Consider the following 19,650-nt stretch of genomic DNA (forward strand, 5'->3'; position numbering starts at 1 on the left):
GGAGGGGGAGCCAGCCAGGGCAGAGATAGGAGTGTAGGGGTGGCCAGAAGATGTTGGGGATAAAAGAAGAGGAAGCTAGAAGTGAGAATGATTATAAACAAAAAATTGACAGGACCAAACAGCGCCCCCTGGCATGGTACTGTACATGACGCACCTACCTAGTTACGGCCCTGGTTAGTAGTAAATGCTAAAGTTACACTACCCATTTTGTACATAAGAAAGTCAGTCTGTGTCTGAACTGTGCTGATAATAAATGCTAAGTTACATTTACCATGTAAAAGACAATTAGTCATTCTCACACCCTCACAACAGGCACAAGTAGTCATTTCCACACATCATCTCATTGTACGCCCACTCACAAAAAACTGCTCCTCATAGTACATCCACTCACGCATGTTGTATGTACATTGTCTCAAAAATATTGCCTCCTCATACACCGAGAAACATTGTCCCGTCATAGTACATTCACACAGTTAAATCGTCTCTTCATATTACAACCACACAGATACATCGCCTTCTCATAGTACATCCACACAGATACATCGCCTCCTCATAGTACATCCACACAGATACATTGCCTCCTCATAGTACATCCACACAGCTACATCGCCTTCTCATAGTACATCCATACAGATACATCACATCCTCATAGTACATCCACACAGATACATCGCCTCCTCATAGTACATCCATACAGATACATCACCTCCTCATAGTACATCCACATAGATACATCACCTCCTCATAGTACATCCATACAGATACATCACCTCCTCATAGTACATACACACAGATACATCACCTCCTCATAGTACATCCACACAGATACATCACCTCCTCATAGTAGACACACAGATACATCACCTCCTCATAGTACATCCACACAGATGCATCAGCTCCTCATAGTACATCCACACAGATTCATTACCTCCTCATAGTACATCCACACAGATTCATTACCTCCTCATAGTATATCCACACAGATTCATTACCTCCTCATAGTACATCCACACAGATACATCGCCTCCTCATAGCAGTCACATAGATACATCACCTCCTCATAGTACATCCACACAGATACATCAGCTCCTCATAGTACATACACACAGATACATTGCCTCCTCATAGTACATCTACGCAGATACATTACCTCCTCATAGTACATCCACACAGATACATTACCTCCTCATAGTACATCTACACAGATACATTACCTCCTCCTAAGTGAATTGATGCTGTTTTGAAGGCAAAGGGTGGTCACACCAAATAGTGATTTGATTTACATTTCTCTTTTGTTCATTCACTTTGCATTTCGTTACTTGATAAAAAATAAACTATTAACACTTCTATTTTTGAAAGTATTCTTCATTTGGAGCATTTTTTCCACACCTGCCTAAAACTTTTGCACAGTATTGTACATAGTACAGTCAAACAGATACATCACCTCCTCATAGTACAGTCACACAGATACATCACCTCCTCATAGTACAGTCACACAGGTACATTACCTCCTCATAGTACAGTCACACAGATACATCACCTCCTCATAGTACAGTCACACAGATACATCACCTCCTCATAGTTCAGTCAGATACATCACCTCCTCATAGTACAGTCACAGATACATCACCTCCTCATAGTACAGTCACACAGATACATCACCTCCTCATAGTACAGTCAGATACATCACCTCCTCATAGTACAGTCACAGATACATCACCTCCTCATAGTACAGTCACACAGATACATCACCTCCTCATAGTACAGTCAGATACATCACCTCCTCATAGTACAGTCACACAAATACATCACCTCCTCATAGTACAGTCACAGATACATCACCTCCTCATAGTACAGTCACACAGATACATCACCTCCTCATAGTACAGTCAGATACATCACCTCCTCATAGTACAGTCACACAAATACATCACATCCTCATAGTACAGTCACACAGATACATCATATCCTCATAGTACAGTCACACAGATACATTGCCTGCTTATAGTACATTCACTTACACCCATACTACACCTACCCAGAAAAAAAGAAAAACATTGCCCCTCAACAGTACATCCACACTGAAACAGAGATGATATATAATGAATTCCAATACTGATTCATAGATCATTACCACACACAAAGAATGTATTATTATAACTACTCATTCTCTCACAGTATAGTGAGTCAATGCTCATTCAAATTCTTCAGGCCTTCAAAGATTGGTCTTAGTAAGGAATCATTGATACAGAATATTGGGCAGTCACAAGCTCTCAATTGCTTTGACTTGTGAACATTAATGAGGTACATATCCCAATGATTTCTATATCGCACCTTCTCTACGGTTGTTCCTCAAGCATTTAACCTTCGGAATTTTTGTGAGGAGCTGGCAGTCATCGGCTGTAGAAAGAAGAGAAGAAAAACATATAATTGGCACATTGCAATTATGATTCACCTCAAAGAGAGAGCTCCCAAGAGCCATTCTATAGGAAGAATCTGCTTTCACTTATCGTATTAATCAGACTGACAGCACTAATCCTCTCAGCTAAAGTGCACTCGTGCTCATCTGATCACATAGAAACCTTTTCACAAGTCGAAAGCCCACATCTCTCCTCATCAGGGCCACTCATGCTGAAACCGCAGTCAATTACAGTTACATATGAAGCACAACACGTCTGCAAACAGGAAAGGTGCACTGAGAGGCTGCAAGTACATACCATTTTTCACACATTTAATTACGTTTTATATATATATTTATTTGTTTATTATGATATGCGGATTCGGTTTCCGGCTCGGGCTTCCCTCCAAGTTCAAATTCAGAAGGAAGAAATATGGCTTGATTTGGTTCCATATAACAGTCCCTTCCTTGTAATCAGGCGCCATTTCACACAGGAGAGTGTAGGCAGAGGGTGTGGGATGTAGTTGTTCCTCAGAAAATGCCATTCGGAAAGAGAGAGATTTGTAGTAGGTAGAGATAGATGGGGTAGGTGGAAAGGGTGTCTGCAGGTGCAGGCATCTTTGTCACTGTGTAATGTATGTCACACAAGCTAGCAACTGCAATCTGGTGCAAATCAAACTGCAAACAAACTACTGTGTGTTTATCAGACACTAGTAGCACCTGCAATCCAGTGCTGCACTGCAAACAGGCATGTGTATGTATGTTTGTTAAAGTATAGTTTCACTTGCTGACAGCCACGCCGGGCCTGGGTGCAATGGGGTGTGGCTTAACCACAGTAGGCGTAGTCAGGATGAAATAAAAACACAAAATCATTTTGCACACCAGGGAGGGGGCGAGATCAGTGTGATCACTCCCCCCACAGGCATAGGAGACTGCGGTGGCTGCTGCTCAGCAGTCGCGAGCAGTCACCCACTGCAACCCCAGCACACAGCAGTGTGTGCGGGGCTGCTGTGAAGGAAGAGGAAAGGGAGGCGGCACCTGACCCAGGCCCCCGGCGGGTCCCTCCAGAAAGCTTGGGTAATTAGTACCCGCTCCCCCTGCCTCTCGGCACCCCTGACTGCAGTATATATACATATATATATATATTTATTTATTGTCACTTGTGTATGAGGGTAGAGACAGTGTGGTTTCAAGATTATTTGTCCAGAAAATACTGTGCTGTGTCTGAGTGAGCTGCACCACAAAGATCTCTTTTCCGGTTATAACAAATGTAATTGCAAAAAAATAAAAATAAATAATGTGTAAATAATTCAGCAGTGTTTGATATTTCAATTTAAAATCATATTCTTTCTACTGGAGGGGGTGTTTTAGAGAGGCAGCATATATATATGTACTTAGGTCGTGTGCCTATCAGTATATAAAAAAGGCATTTTATTTTCCTGGTATCTAAAAAAAAAAAAAACCTCCAGTCTTTTATTATTCAATTTAAATCATATTTCTAAAACTAGAGTAGGTTTAAGCATTAGGGGGGAGGTTAGGGTTAGGCACCGGGGAGGGAGGGTTAGGGGTAGAGGTTAGTTTTACCTTCTTTCCTTATGGGTGTCGGGATTCTGACTGTCGCGATGCCGCTGTCGGTATTCTGACCAGTGGCATCCCGACCATCGGGATCTCATAATCAAACCCACTAAAATAGCTTTAAAAAGAGAGGTAATAATCATGGGAGACTTTAATCTACCAGATGGGGAGGGGTCTTTTGTAAGTTCCACTAGAAGTGGGGACTTTCTAAAGTTCTTGCAGGGAGCATCCCTCGAGCAATTGGTGAGGGAGCCCACTCGCAAAGATGCAATATTAGACCATAGTTTCCATACTCCTCAAGGACGGCTGGGAGCCTCCCGAAAATCAGGTGCCGCTCCTGGCCCCTCACAAGATTAGGCAAGTCTCCCGGAATGGCCACTGCCCTCCTGTGCCCCCGCCCCCATGTCTGCACCCGTTAGCACACACTTAGCGAGCGAAAGTGGGCGTTCCTGGGGGAGGGGGCTTATGATGCAAATCACACAGAATCGAGTCATCGAAGCCCCATCCCCTGCTTTACAATGCTGGTAGTATTGGCATTGTAAAGTGAGGGGTGGGGCCATGATGATGCAATCACACCGTACGCCCCCATACCGCCCACTTAAGCCGCCCCGATGCCCCCTGTTGCACCGACCTGGCTGCCAGAAAGTTGGTAATGTGTATTAGACTTAATACTCACAAACGGTTACAGGATTTCGGACATAAATGTGGATAAGAAGCTAGGATTCAGTGACCATCAAGCAGTATGGTTTAGTATAAAGACAGAGACCGACTCATGCCACATAAAAAAAATTAATGAATGATTAAATGAATGAATGAAGACAAAGAGGTGTATCTTGTTAGACAGAAAGAGGCTAAGAAGGTAATCAGATATGTAAAGGCACAAGCTGAGAAAATGGCCCAGTCAGTAGGTAAAGGGGCAAACGTATGCATGTGAAAGTGAGAAATTAAAAAAAAATAATAATAAGATTTAAGACAGTGGGCCTGATTCAGAGCCAGACGCTATTTGCGGCCGGTCGTTCTGAAAAAGGTGCCGAATCTTTAAATAGAGAGCTCGCTCTTTGCGGTCTGTTGACGCCTCTATGTCTGAACGAGCGAACGAAACATGCGCTCGCTATTTTGTAAAGACGCCCCTTGGCCGCTCGCATCATACATCAATTCCGCTATTTATTAGATTAATCGAGTACATCGAAAGGCGTATGAACTGCTCGCTATTCTTGTGGTAGCATTTTCCTACCGCAATCATGCGAGCAGTTCAGGCTAAGAGACAACCAAGTGACGTGGTCGATGACGCTGCTTTGTTAATTATGCACACCCTTAAAACGCCCGTTTTGACCGTTTGGCACGCCTGCGTTCGGATCTCCACTCTCCACTCCCAAGCACCTTCCCCTGTTACCACCCACAAACGCCTCATCCTGTCACTCAAATTAGCAGGCATTCGCTATTTTGCGAGCACACGATTTCCGACCGCACTGACACGCATTACAACCCATACACATGCGCAAATGTGCGAACATCGCTCGGAGCGAACGAGCGGCCGCTTACGAGCAGCTCTGAATCAGGCCCAGAGTCTGGTGGAGAGAGACAAGTCAATAGCAGATCGCCTAAATAATATTTTTGCTTGTTATTTACTACAGAATAAGAGGGGAAGGGCGCCACAGTTAGGTGCAAGGATATACATAATCATAAAGTAGATACTAGTACATTTATAGAGGAGAAGATCCTAACAGAACTCTCAAAACTGAAAGTGAGGAAATCAATTGGGCCAGATGGCATACATCCAAGGATACGAAGAGAGCCAAAAGGAGTGCTGGTAGCACTATTAACAGAATTATTCAACCAGTCGCTAGCGATAGTACTTCCAGAGGACTGGAAAAGAGTGAATGTAGTCTCACATAATAAAAGTGGAGGCAAGGAAGAGGTAAGTAACTACCGACCAGTGAGCCTTGCATCAGTAGTAAGGAAAATAATAGAAACAAAAAGAAAGAGTTGTGGAATATCCATAATCTAGCAATTTACAGGATCCCAAACAGCATGGGTTTAATAGGGGGAGAACATGCAAAACAAATCTTACTGATTTTTTTGACTGGGTAACTAAAGTAATAGATCAAGGAGGGGCCATAGATGTAGCTTATCTAGACTTTAGTAAGGCTTTTAACATGGTCCCCCACATCGCAGACTGCTAAATAAACTCTAAAGTGTGGAATTGGATTCAAAGATGGTTGCATGGAAAATAATTTGGTTGCAGGATAGGAAACACAGTTGTAGTAAACTGAGTGCAGTCTCAGGAGGGAAAAGTTACCAGTGGAGTGCCCCAGGGATCTGTACTTGGACCAGTGCAGGGATGGACTGGCCAACTGGCACGTCTAGCAAATGCCAAAAAAGCTGGTCTGGCCGTCCACAGGCTCGACTGGCAGCACTGCCTCCCAGGCGGCTCTGCACTATGCTCAGCGAGTTTCATGTGCTGTCATGTCATTTCGTAGTGATTACCCTCGCTGCCACACTTTTCATACCCGGGATGCACTATGATGTCACTATGCGGCCGGTCCGTGTATGAAAAGTATCACGGCGAGGGGAATTTGCCATCTTCAAGTTCAGGCACCTCCTTTGACCTGGCATGCAGGGCTGCCTGGCAGCACCACCTCCCAGGAAGTCCTGTGCTCAGAGTTCATGTGCAGCCGCCTAGTGATGTCATGGTGCAGCCGAATACTTGCGTGACAAGCAAATGACATAGTCCAGTTGTTGGATCTTCCAGCTCTCCCGGTGCGAGCAGCATCAGGCCCGGGCAGGCATGGTCATGAGGAGACCAGCGGTGGCTGTAGGAAGCGGGGCAGCCAACAGCATCTGGACCTGAAGCAGCCTCCCTGGTGGGAGGTGAGTTACTGGGGGGGGGGGAAATAATGTTCTAAGGGGCATTACTGTGTGGCATAATATTTTAATGGGTATTACTGTGTGGTATATAATGTTCTAAGGGGCATTACTGTATGTCATAATGTTCTATGGGCATTACTGTCTGGCATAATGTGTTATAAGGGGATTACTGTGTGTGAAATAATGTGTAAGGGGCAGTACTGTGTGTGGCATAACGTGAATAAGGGGCACTACTGTGTGACGTAACATGAATAAGGGCACTACTGTGAAATGTAACGTGAATTAGGGGCAACAATGTGTTATGTAACGTGAATAAGGAGCAACACTGATGTAACGTGAATAGGGGGCACTACTGTGTGATGTAACATGAATAAGGGGCAACACTGTGCAGTGTAATGTGATGAAGGGACACCACTATGCAGTGTAATGTGACTAAGGGGCACTACTGTATGGCATAATTTGCATTGGGTGTACTACTGTGTGGTCGTGCCACTTCCCAGTGGGACCAAACCTGTTGTTTTCGGCACACAGCTTCAGCGTGGGCTCTCCTTGCCTCGATTATGGATGGGGGCACCAATGCTCTTTATGCTCATAGGGCACCAAAATGTATAGTAACGATTCGGGTTTGGTGTGCACAGATGTGTCATTCTCGGCATTCAGCACTCCTGCCATAAAAAATACCTACAGTGAACACTATCTAATCCTCTACAACTGCTAAGCTAGGGCTTGGTCGATTGTAAAAATGCCTTCTCTCTTCTTTGTGTGTGACCTCCAAAAATTGAGTGCCAGCTTTACCTAACAGAACCAACCAAATACCAAATGTCTGACTATGGCACTTGTTTGAATCCTCTGCAGAATGAGCTCTGTTTTGTGTATTTTAATACAAAGAAGGGTATACACTTGTACGCTTATATATTGTTCTAATATTAATTTAATTTTATTAAGAGCATAGACTTTGTGGGAGGAGTCAGGAATAGTAAAGGGAGGAGTCTATGCCAGGAGCCAGGTGATGATGCGAGGTGGGCCTGGCCCTAAATGCCAGGGCCTATTTTTAGTCCCAGTCCAGCCCTGGACCAGTGCTTTTTAATATCTTTGATGAGGACATTGCAAATGGTATTGAAGGGAAAGTCTGCCTTTTTGCAGACTTTCAGGTATGCAACAGGGTAGACACACCAGGAGCAACAAATTATTGATGATCTAGGGGGACTACAGGAATGGGTAAGAATGTGGCAACTACAGCTTAATTCCAAAATGAAAAATCATGCACTTGTGTTTCAAAAACCCAAAGGCTAAGCCTCAACCCAAAGGCTAAATATAGTATTAAGGTACTGCAATGGAGACTACTAAGGAGGAGAGGGATCTATGAGTCACTATTTCATGGGCCTTAAAGCCTAGTAAGCAATGTAACAAGGCAATGAGAAAGGCAAGTCAGATGCGTGTCAGATGCTTGGTTGCATAGGGAAAGGGATCAGTAGCAGGAAGAAATAAGTGATAATGCCACTGTATAGGTCACTGGTGCAGCCTCATCTAGAATACGGTGTTCAGTTCTGGAGGCCATATCTCCAGAAGGGTATATATACATTAGTGAGTATACAATTAAGGCAACTAAAATGGTACATGGCCTACATCACAAAATTTAACCAAGAAAGACTACAAAATCTTAATATGTATAGTTTGAGAAGTGAAGGGAATGGAGGAACATGATACAAACTTTCAAATATATCAAGGGTTTGAACAAGGTGCAGGAGGGAAACATTCTTCAAAGGAAAAGTAATATTAGAACATTAGGACAGGCACTGAAACCGGGGGGAGGTAGGTTCAAAAGGAAATTTGTGGAAAAAATCACTTCACGGAAAGGGCAGTAGATAAATGGATTAGCCTCCCATCAGAGGTGGCAGAGGCTAAGACAGTAGAGCAATTTAAACATATTTGGGATAGGCACAAAAATATCCTTACAAGGAACTAAGGATCAAATTGGGTTGAGATTACCAAAAGGTTAAAAAATAAGGCAAACTACATGGGCTAAGTGGTTCTTATCTGCCGTCAAATTCTATGTTTCTAGAGTGTGTGTTTTAGAGAGGCAGTGTATATTACTGTACTTATATAGTTATTAAAAATGGATCAATATTATAAAGGCTCTACTGGCTGAAGAAATATTTCTACCAGAAAAACACTTATGCAATCTGATTGTCCTAAATAGTGGACTGTTATTCATTACACTTCCTAACATTTTTATGCCAGAAATTTAAAAGGGCAATACTTTTACTAGCAGTGTTTTGCTAGTAAAAACATTGCCCTTTTAAATCTAAATTTTAGAACATAAACCCCCTTACTACTATAAGCACCATGTAACATTCACAAATATATAGTTTATTATACCGCTGCAGGATTCAGGATATTTGAAACTAGCTAAGATACTTTTCTATACACTGTATGCTGCATTTACACTAAATAGAATACATAAGGACATGCTTGCCGACACTCTGACAGCCCCCTCCGGGAGTGGGCAGCCAGGTTGGCCAAGCAGGGGGCGTGGCGCTGCACAGTGATTGAGAAGCAGGGGGTGGGGTCATGATGACGCGATTCAAAGTGAATTGCGTCATCGCCCCCCCAGCTGCGGGGGGTTTTCTGGAAATCGCGGGGGAGTCTGGGGAGGCTTGCCTACTTCTCTTGGGGGCTAGGAGCGGGAGAGTAGGTAAGTATGCATAAGGACTGTGGGGACCTCAATTGCGGCTACTTTTCCATCTGGTCACGGCTGCCTGCTTACTACATTAGGCTAATGCATGTATCTGGTTGAAGACCTGGACTGCACACCATTTTCAGCTCGTTATTAGCATCAAGACTCACAGCCAACCTATGCTGGGTGAAAAAGATCCATCAAAAACAGGTGTCCCATCCCCTTCCGCAGGCTGCGAAAAAGCACTTTAGTCAGTCGACATGTCCACGACACTCCACATCCACTAAACGGATCAGTTCTATGCGACTGCATGGTCACCACCCGGAAACGCCAGTTTCACAGATAGTGTGGTCCGTTGAAGGACGGATCAATTGAGACACACTAGATGCTTAAGTCTAAATCGGCAATGTGCAAACGCCAATTCCTTTCTTTGGTGCATGTGCAGTACTGTATGCAGATCTGTCCACATTGCGACTTGCGTCCAACTCAGAATCCTTTGTATGGGGAAAAAAGAAGTTGGAGAGAGAGACGTAAAAAGAACTACTGGAGAGGTCTTTACAAATAATAAATGTTCATTCAGTTCCATTATTCAATGAACTTGACGGTTTCAAAAGTCTATTTAGATATTTCTCCTGGTGCTGTGTAACTTCGCTTTTTAGTGCTGACTTGGATGCTGCACAGTAACTTATCATTACCTAGTTAATCAATATTAAATCAAGTCTCATTAGATGTGGAAAAGGTTTCAATTAGCTCTACTGCTTAAATTGTCACTATCAATTATATGTAATAGCCAGTGGCAAACCAGGTCATGAGAGGATCCAGGAAACCCGCATCTTCCAGCAGCTACCAGTAGGATAGTCAACTTCACAGCAGCCAGTGGTTGATCAAAGGGAATTATAGTGGGCCTAGGACAGTGCTCCAAGTGGGATGGTATACAGCATTATGCCATACCGCCACTTATAGGCACCGCTGCCTGTGCTGCTGCAGTGATCAGCAGGGCGCAGGCATGTACTGGATCCGGGAAGCCAGCAGCTGCTGTATCTACCTGCACCAGTGACAATAAAAAAATTCCCATTTAATGCCACGTCACGCTACACCACTGAAATACAGAGGAGCCCCAGCCCGTAAAGGACAAGGAGCAGCCAGAAGACACATAAGAAGAAAATGTGTCTGTGGGTTGGAGACAGAGGGATATGAGGGCTGCAACTGGAGAGACAGAAGGGGGTGGAGAAACAGGTAGGGGCTGGAGAGACAGATTGGAGCTGGCTGGAGCAGCACTAGGGGGGCTTTGCTGGAGACACAGAAGGGAGCTGAAGAGTCACAAGGGCTGGAGAGATAGAGGGGGGCTGAACAGAACTGGGGATCTGCAGCTGGAGTGACACTAGGGGGCTTTTCTGGAGAAACAAAAGGGGGCTGGAGCTGAAGAGATAGAAGGGGTCTGGAGCCAAAGAGACTCTGGGGGTCTGGAGAGACACTGGGGGCTGGATAGACAGAAGAGAGCTGGCTGGAGCTGGTGAAACTCTAAGCGGCTGGAGAGACACTGGATGGCTGCAGCTGGCGAGACACTAGTGGGCTTGAGAGACAGAAGGGGGCTGGCTGGAGCTGGTGAGATACTGGGGGCGGGTGGGAAAGACACCGGGGGCTGCAGCTGGAGAGATATGGGGGAATGAGGATGGAGACATATGAGAACTGGAGAGACACAAGCAGGGCCGGATTATAGGCAGGGCGGACGGGGCGGTCGTCCAGGGGCCCCCACACCTTGGAGGCCACCACACTCTCGCAAATATTTGCATGAACCTGGTCACTCTGGATTCTTCCTGTCTGGCTGAGGTCCCGGCAGCATTTGTCACATAACATGCTGCAGCAGGCCAGCAGCCACCCTCTCATCACTAATGTATTGATTTGGACCTCACCTGACGGACTATGGAAGCCCGCTCCATCAGAAAGCCGATGAAGCTTCTGCAAGCTGCAACAGGTACAACTGTGTCTGTGTGCGCGCTGTCTCTCTCCCCATGCCCCTTCTTCACCTTCTCTCGCTCTCCCCGTTCCCTCCTCCCTCTCCTGACTTCCTCCCTCCTCCTCTCTCCCTCCCCCTTCCTCCCTCTTTCCCTCTATTTCTTTCCATGTCTCCCTCTGCCCCCTCCTCCCTCCTTCTCTCGCACCCCTCCCTCTCTCTGTCTCTGTCTCCCTCCCTTCCCCTCTCTCCTTCCCTCTCTCTCTCTGTCTCTCTCCATGTCCCATCCTCCCTCTCTCACCTCACTCTATAGCTCTATCTATGGCAGTATTTACTAACTTTTACAGTAAAGATATTTAGCACTACTGCTTGCCACAATTTTTTTTTTTAATCCAGAATCCTTCATTCACTCGCTCGCTGGCGAGCGCTAGTGTTAAAAAACCCAGCAGCGCTGTTTCTCTCTTTAAACAACGCTGCCGAATAAAGTTGATATTATCAGGTGTGAACTGTGCGCATGCGCAGTCCAGCAGACCAAACGCAGAGGAGATCTGGAAGCGGAGCCATTTTGTTTGCGCGGACTGATGCTGATTCCCTTATGGCTGCCTCCACTCTAGGGAAACTGAGCTGTACTGGCAGCCACATCAGCATCAGTCCACAAAAACAAGCCTGGCTGTGGCAGCAACCTCTCTTAGGTGGGGACGCTGGATGGTGTGTACTGGGGGAGGGAGGGGTTGAGTGGCGCTCAGTCACTGCTGGGGAGGGGATCCGCTGGGTTCTGTGGGGGTGTGTGCTGCTTCGTACTGGGGGAAGGGGGTACCCTGGGTGATGCGCACTGTGGAGGGGATGGGGGGGTGGGAATGGATGGAGAGGTGCTGTGTGCTGTGGGAAGGTGATCAACTTACGCGCTACTTTCTGGGTAGACCCAGATACCAGGTCAGACAGCTGAGAGCATAATACTCGTCAGCACAAGAAATCATTTCCGCTATGCTGTCGGGAGACTGTTTCCAGCAGTGTCACGTATATGATGTAGTATGCTGCCACCTTGCCATAGTCCAGAGGCCAGGGCCGAAACTAGGATATCTGTCACCCGGTGCAAGGCAGCAATTTTGCGCCCCCTCCCTTCCCGTACCTGGATTTTGTCCTTGCTCCTCCATAAGGTTGTGCACTAGTCAGACGTCACTGGTATAGTGACTTACATTACTCCACACACCATAATGCCCATTACATATTACGCCACACACTGTAATGCCTATTACCAAAGTGCCACTTACATATTTGCCTGACACCATTTTATGCCCCACAGTAAGGCTTCTAATTACTTTAAAATTATCTGCTCGTTGTCAGGGATTTTATGCTCATTACCAGGGGTTCCAATAAGGACCTCTAGCATCTGTCTCTTCCTTGGCAGCGGCCATTTTTAGATGGCAGTTTTCTGAATCTGCAGCCTCCAAGCCACCTCGAATCAGCCCTTTTTCACCCCCTGAGTTCTGGCACCCGATGCACGTGCATCTCTAGCCCCCCCCTAGTTGCCGCCCTGCAGAGGCAAGGTAAGGGGAATAGTAGTTGCTGCATGAGGCCATGACAATTTTATTGGTGGGGCCCCCACAACTTAGTTGCCCCAGGGCCCCCACAAGTCTTAATCCGGCCCTGGACACAAGGAAGGATGAAGAGAACTGAGGGAAGCGGCTAGAGATTATCCACAACTGGGCACCAATTCTAAAGGAAGATTACTGATACATATGGTACAACATTAGCAAATACAAATTAATAATATAACATTTTTGATCGGGGAAGTTCACACTTTGGACTGCACCAAAACTTAATTTACTATGTATTATCTTGTTGAACCACTGCTATAGGATGAGGACATTAGTTACATTCCTATGCAAACAGGCATCTTCCGGACTAATTGATCTCCTACGTGAATAGTGCATAACGACTGCCCAGGGAGTAACAATTTCTTCAAAGGTTCCCTGTTGCAGAAAAGCACATATTATATAGGTAAGGAAGACTCTTAAGCAACTAGAATGTACCTGCTGGGGACCCGGGCATGAATCTCATTATCAAAATCCCGAAAGCTACTAGGAGCCTGAGGCGGATCCCGACCCCCGGCCATTCTCTTCCAATTTCCATACCCCCACTTCCAAATTCAAAATTACCACTTCGAGCACTGGTCTAAGATACGTAGTAGGGCATCACAGGTGTACTGAGTAGGCAAACTGGTGACAGGTCCATTCGTCCTCTGATGTGCCACAAAACTTGCATCTGAAGACACTACATACAATCAGTATTATTCTGGATACCAGCCTAACCAACCAGATAATGTATTGGACTTAAACTTTTATCTGTATACAAGAAAATTAAAGCCATAAATAGATCCCATCTGTTCTACACACTAACACCCTCTGTATCACACTGCAGACATAGCTCATCTCACTCACACTGTACCATACGTAATTATGGGTGACTGATCCAAAGTGGGAGAAGCGACAAATACATTTTAAAGAAATACTCACGGTCTGTACTGTAGTCATCCACTAAAATAATCTCCTGTATTAACTTTGCAGGGCTTCGGATTAAAACGCTGTGTCAGAGAGAGAGGAAATAACATTAACTTCATGAATTATGTATTTTCACATACACAAACCTCGCTGCAGACATATTCTATAGTGTACCTCGTGCTCAAATTAATTTACAGTGCTGCTGAGGCCCTGAGCTGAGCAGATGGCAATCTCAGCATAAATATCCCAACACAATATACAGAACAATCATATTGAAACCCTTTATCTTGATGCATAATGGTGAAATCTGTAAAGTGATTGTCCCACTGAAGATACCATTATCTGCCGGGAATAGGAAAATAATATCAGGGTTTTTTATATTGTGGAACAGAAACTAACAAGACCATTTCTCAAGCTGTGAAGGCGTAGTTACAGAGCTGCGACACATAAATGTGTCTGTGCCCAATTCACCAATTTATTTTAAAATTCACATTAATTTCTGTATTTCTCCCACTTCATCCAGAAAAAATGCTGGATGAAAGAATTGATGTACTAGAGGTTATCTGTGCATCTTTCTACCTTGTAGCAAGACTGCTTTTTAAAAACAAAAAAAAACAAATTATATATATAATCTCTTAGTAATCTTCTGGCCAGCAATAAATAATCATAGTTCTGTATATTAAAGGGAGCGACAATAGAAATTGGCAACATGGCAGCATAACAATGCTTTAGTTTAGAGAGAGAGAGAGGGGGAGAGAGAGAACATAGAGACGGGGAGAACATAGAGACGGGGAATCAGAGATGGAGAAAGAGAGATAGTGGGAGTCAGAAAGAGAGGAAAACTGGGGAAGAGTTGCCAAGACAAAAAAGTAGTACTGAGAGTAAGACAGAGACAGGCAGAGAAAGAGTAAAGAAAGAGGGAGAAGACAGGACAGAGATAATGATATAGCTATAGAGGGAAGTTCACATAGACGGGCATATTTATTAATTGGATTTTAGACCCGATATTTATAAGTTTCCTTTCCCCGCTATACACGGCAATAAGAAATTATGTTTCACTCAAACGTAATATAAAACACATGTCGGGACTGCTGTGCATCATATTTACCTACTTTCCAAAAATCCTATCCGAGAGCAGAGTTACCCACAAATTCCCCATTAAATCTAAATCTCCCCATCCTGCCCACTTCACTAGGAAGTGGGCGTGATGCGGGAGATCTGCCTACTCTTTCGGGGGTCTGCCCGAAAAATTGTGAGCCTTCCACAACTTCCGGGAGAGTAGGCATTCATGCTGTGCATGTGAGGTCTGTTAACCGCTCATACGTTAGTGGCCATTGCCAGGGAGGGATCCTACAGCACCCTCTACCAGTAATTTCTGCAAAGTGTAACTCATGTTACATTCGAGGATACTTAATATTTGTGGGTACCCAGGGCCGGCGCTACCACTAGGCAAGCTTAGTCATCTACATAGTGGCGCCGGCCACTAGAGGGCGCTTCTGAGTCCGCCTAACTATGGAGGATGCAGGGGGTGCGGTTGCTATGGGGCCCGTCGGCTTAAGGGGCCTGCTGGCCCAGCGATCACTCCCCTTGCACCCTCTATTTGCCGGGCGCCCGCTGAGATTGTGTTACCAGCGGCCGCCCGGCTCCTTCTCTCCCCTTCCCCGGCGCCAGCATCAGCCGGAGGATGGAGCTCACTCCTGAGCTCCGGCTTCCCGGTCTCGCAGTGCGCTATGGGAGTGACGTCATTACGTCACTCCCATAGTTCCGAGTAGCGGGCGCCAGGGATGGACGGCAACTAGCACTGGAGCGGGGTTTAAGGTAAGTATTTTTTTTTGTTTTGTGTGTGTGTGTGTGTGTGTGCATGTGTGCGCGAGGGAGAGGCTTACTACAGGGGACACTACAGCGGCCTTACTACTGGGGGCATCATATGTGGGCACTATTGAGAGCACTACAGGGGCCCTTACTACTGGGGGCATCATATGGGGGCATTATTGGGAACACTACAACTGGGAGCACTACAGGGTCCCTTACTACTTCAAGGGGCATTACTACTGGGGCACTGCAGGGAGCATTACTACTGGAGGCACTACAAGGGCATTACTACTAGGAGCACTGCAGGGAGCATTACTACTGGGGGCACCACAGGGAGCATTACTACTGGGAGCACTACAAGGGCATTACAACTGGGGGCACTACAGGGAGCATTACAACTGGGGGCACTGCAGGGAGCATTACAACTGGGGGCACGACAGAGGCCCTTACCACTGGGGGCACGACAGGGGCCCTTACCACTGGGGGCACTGCAGGGGGAATCATCCCTTTAATTCGGGTCATGTGAATATTATTAGGGCACTGTGTATGTGTCTGTGAGCTGGGCGGAGGGTTTGGGGGAAAACAGGGGTGGCACTATGAAACTTTGCCTAGGGATCCCCTGAAACCTTGCACCGGCCCTGTGGGTACCCCCTAAAAATGGGTGTTTTTGTACCATATCACTCAAATATTATTTGATAAATAAGCCAGAGAGAGAGACAGGGAGATAGAAAGGAAACATAAGGAGGTACAGAAAGAGAGATAGAGGGTGAGACTGATAGACGGCTATACAAGGAGATAGAAAAAGGCAGATAAAGAGAGGAAGAGGGAAAACATTATAGGTGCTAAAATTTAAAAACAAAAAAAATGGCTACCCAAACTGGAAACACTAAACCAATCCATCACTCTGGTGAAGTCATAATCACTTTGGTAAACTTCATCAAGGGGGAGATGTATCAAACACCGCACACCCACAGATGTATCCCACACCCTGCACCCATATAGTCTTATACTTACATGTCCGTAGTCTCCAGAGGGCCGTCTATGGAAGCAAATGGCTGAATGTCATTTGCTCCCATGCATTACCAGATTTTAATTCCAACCATCTCACTAGTTGGATGGTTGGAGGAAAGTTGGTATGGTGTATGGCCAGCTTTACAGTCCAGGTTTTAAGGATATGCATAATTGTCCACATATGGTATAATCAAACCAACTGAGGTACTAACTATGTCCCCTGTGCTTATGCATGGAGATTTATACAACCTGGACTGTCAGGGTGCTTTGAGGATCGAGTTTAGGAACCACTGTCATAGGTGCATAATAAGAATGGCAGGACAGCTGATAGTTTTTTCATACAACAAATGGAAAGACCAAAATAGGCACTGTGACTCTTATGTGCATCCCCTTATACGTGATGCCAATAGTGTCGGAAACATCTATTTTTGTGGAGGTGTGGTCTTCACTGCAAAAAAAGATACCTTTACGTGAACATCACATACTTACCTTGGGTGAGTGTGCCAGACTGATCCCGCTGATAGTGGGCCTGATTCCGACCCGCTCGCGAGCGCACGCACAAGCAAGCAGGTGGATGGTCCCCCACTGCGCATGCGCACGCCAGAGCCGGCTCCGGCGTGCGCGAGACCTGGCCAGCGATGGACGCTCCATCGCTACGGGCCTCGCACCAAAGCGGGGCAGCTGTCGATGGTGATTGACAGCTTGCCCCGTATTGGAGGCGGGCAGGGGGGGTGGCTGGGCAAACGGAGGTGTTCCTGCAGGAACGCCTGCCGTTTGTGGGCGGCCCAACTGACATCACTCGTGTTGTCAGTAGGTGGACTTCTTGCTCTATTAGAGCAGGAAGTCCACTGGGGCTTGCGGCCACGAGACCCTACCACAAGGGTCTCGTCGCTAGCCCGATGGTCACGATGGTCTTGACCATCGCGACCATCACCTGGCCGCTCGCATTGTTCTTACTTTCTTCCATATACTGTGTAAACGGCGAGGAAGACACCGCCTATTGTGGGTAGATGTTTCCGACACTATTGGCATCGCGTATAAGGGGATGCACATAAGAGTCACAGCGCCTATTTCCATTTGTTATATGAATATTGTTTTTTGGGTTTAGTGTAAGCCCAAGGAAAGGACAGGGCAGCTGTGATTTACTCGCAGGTTGTAAACACTTTGTTTTATCATTTGTGATAGTTTTTCCTGTAATAGCCAAGTTATATTTGTCTAACCCACAGGTTCTCAAACTTGGTCCTCAGGACCCCAAACAGTGCATGTTTTCCAGGTCACCTCACAGAATCACAAGTGAAATAATTAGCTCCACCTGTGGATGTATTAAAATGTGTCAGTGAGTAATGACTACACCTGTGCTCCTGCTGGGTGACCTGGAAAACGTGACCCATGTGGGGTCCTGAGGACAGAGTTTGAGAACCTCTAGTAAACAGATGTCATCATAGAGATTGATAGGTCAACTTGAAAAACAGAAATAGTAGCCTATACAAAGTAAAGGTCACTTGTACATATGCATGATGGACTGATGCATTAATTGCCAACTAACATAAAAAAACACAGTGTAATATTACGCTTAGTCATTGCAATTATGAAAAGCTCCATTGTAAGAAGGAACATAAATGCTTAAGGTAATTTAGCACCTGTCCAGAAACATTCCTGTCATTAGGTGTCATTTGTCAAAGACAAAGTAATCTGGCTGCTCAAACTAAGATAAAAAATATATAAAGACAGATTAGTATCAACTTTTATTTATATAATCCCTACATATTACGCAGAAAATATAACAGTCTCTGCCCCACTGGAGCTTACACTACATTTTTACCACACACAGGCCGGGATGTACTAAGGTTGCGGTGACCATTCCGCAAGTCACCGCAACCTTACTAATCACATATGTACTAACATATTAGATTAGGTTTGCAAAGGACAGCTCTTGCGATAAGAGCTGCCCTTCGTGAAGCAGCCGACGCCAGGTAACGGGGTATCCGTGGGACCCCGTCCCCTTCGAGCCCCGGGAGCTTCCTGATGGTCATCTGTGCAGGAAGCCCCGGGTTCCTCCTCCTCCTCCCTGCACCCTGAAGAAGATTAGGAGGAGGCGGAGGACACAGGAGGAGCGTGGGCCGGTAACCATAGAGAGCAGGTGAGTGGGGACCAGCTCTAGGTGACGGCGAAGCGTCGGATGTGGGGTGTGGTAAGAAGCCCATAGACTTCTATAGGGTAACGCCAGTTTTTTTTTTTTCTGGCATTACCCTCTGCACCGATAATAGTGCGGCCAGGGCTTAGTACATCCCGGCAACACTCACATACACTAGGTATACATCCCAAAATGTCAGCTCTGTGAATTGGGAAAGGGGGCATTGACATGATGGGGGCAAGTCTATATCACAGTGGTAGTGTGACCACGACCCTGTGGCAGTCCTAGCGCTGTTGCCCTCTAAGCACCTATTAAGTGCACACAAACCCTGTTCACCAATGAATGGGTCATACCTCTCAAATTTTTGGCCCATGGCACAATGAGTATTTAAATCAGAACAGCTGGGCGGTATGCAATAGGGCCAACCTTTATCAGGATGCAATTAATAGTTAACTGTCAGTTTTTTGACCATGGGAGGAAAGTGGTGCACGGGGAGAATGTACAAATATCACACAGTTGGAATTTAACCCATATTAGCCATTGTAGCCCCCAGATGTAAAGTCTCTGAAGTTGTATACATTTATTAAGCAATACGGTCAGTATAATTTACTTATTTTAATTATTAAAAACAAGGCAGGGAGGGCTTGGGCCCGGGAGTGCATGGCTCGTATCCCCTTCCCATCTTACCCCCTCTTTCTCTTTTTCTTCCATTTCCTTTCT

General features: G+C 45.8%; 1 protein-coding gene across 1 annotated transcript in view; it reads right to left on the reverse strand.

Annotated features, from left to right (window-relative positions):
* Positions 1-19,650, reverse strand: part of GALNT16 (polypeptide N-acetylgalactosaminyltransferase 16) — a 139,075-nt gene that overhangs the window by 35,723 nt on the left and 83,702 nt on the right. Inside the window, exons 4-5 of the mRNA XM_088456627.1 lie at positions 13,989-14,056; positions 2,335-2,400 (exon numbers count right to left, since the gene is read on the reverse strand). Of these exons, the coding sequence (XP_088312753.1) occupies positions 2,335-2,400; positions 13,989-14,056 (134 nt within the window). The remainder of the gene's footprint in view (positions 1-2,334; positions 2,401-13,988; positions 14,057-19,650) is intronic.

Source organism: Taudactylus pleione, unplaced genomic scaffold (genome assembly GCF_031769625.1).
Source record: "Taudactylus pleione unplaced genomic scaffold, aTauple2 ptg000707l, whole genome shotgun sequence".
In the NCBI taxonomy this organism is placed as follows: domain Eukaryota; kingdom Metazoa; phylum Chordata; class Amphibia; order Anura; family Myobatrachidae; genus Taudactylus; species Taudactylus pleione.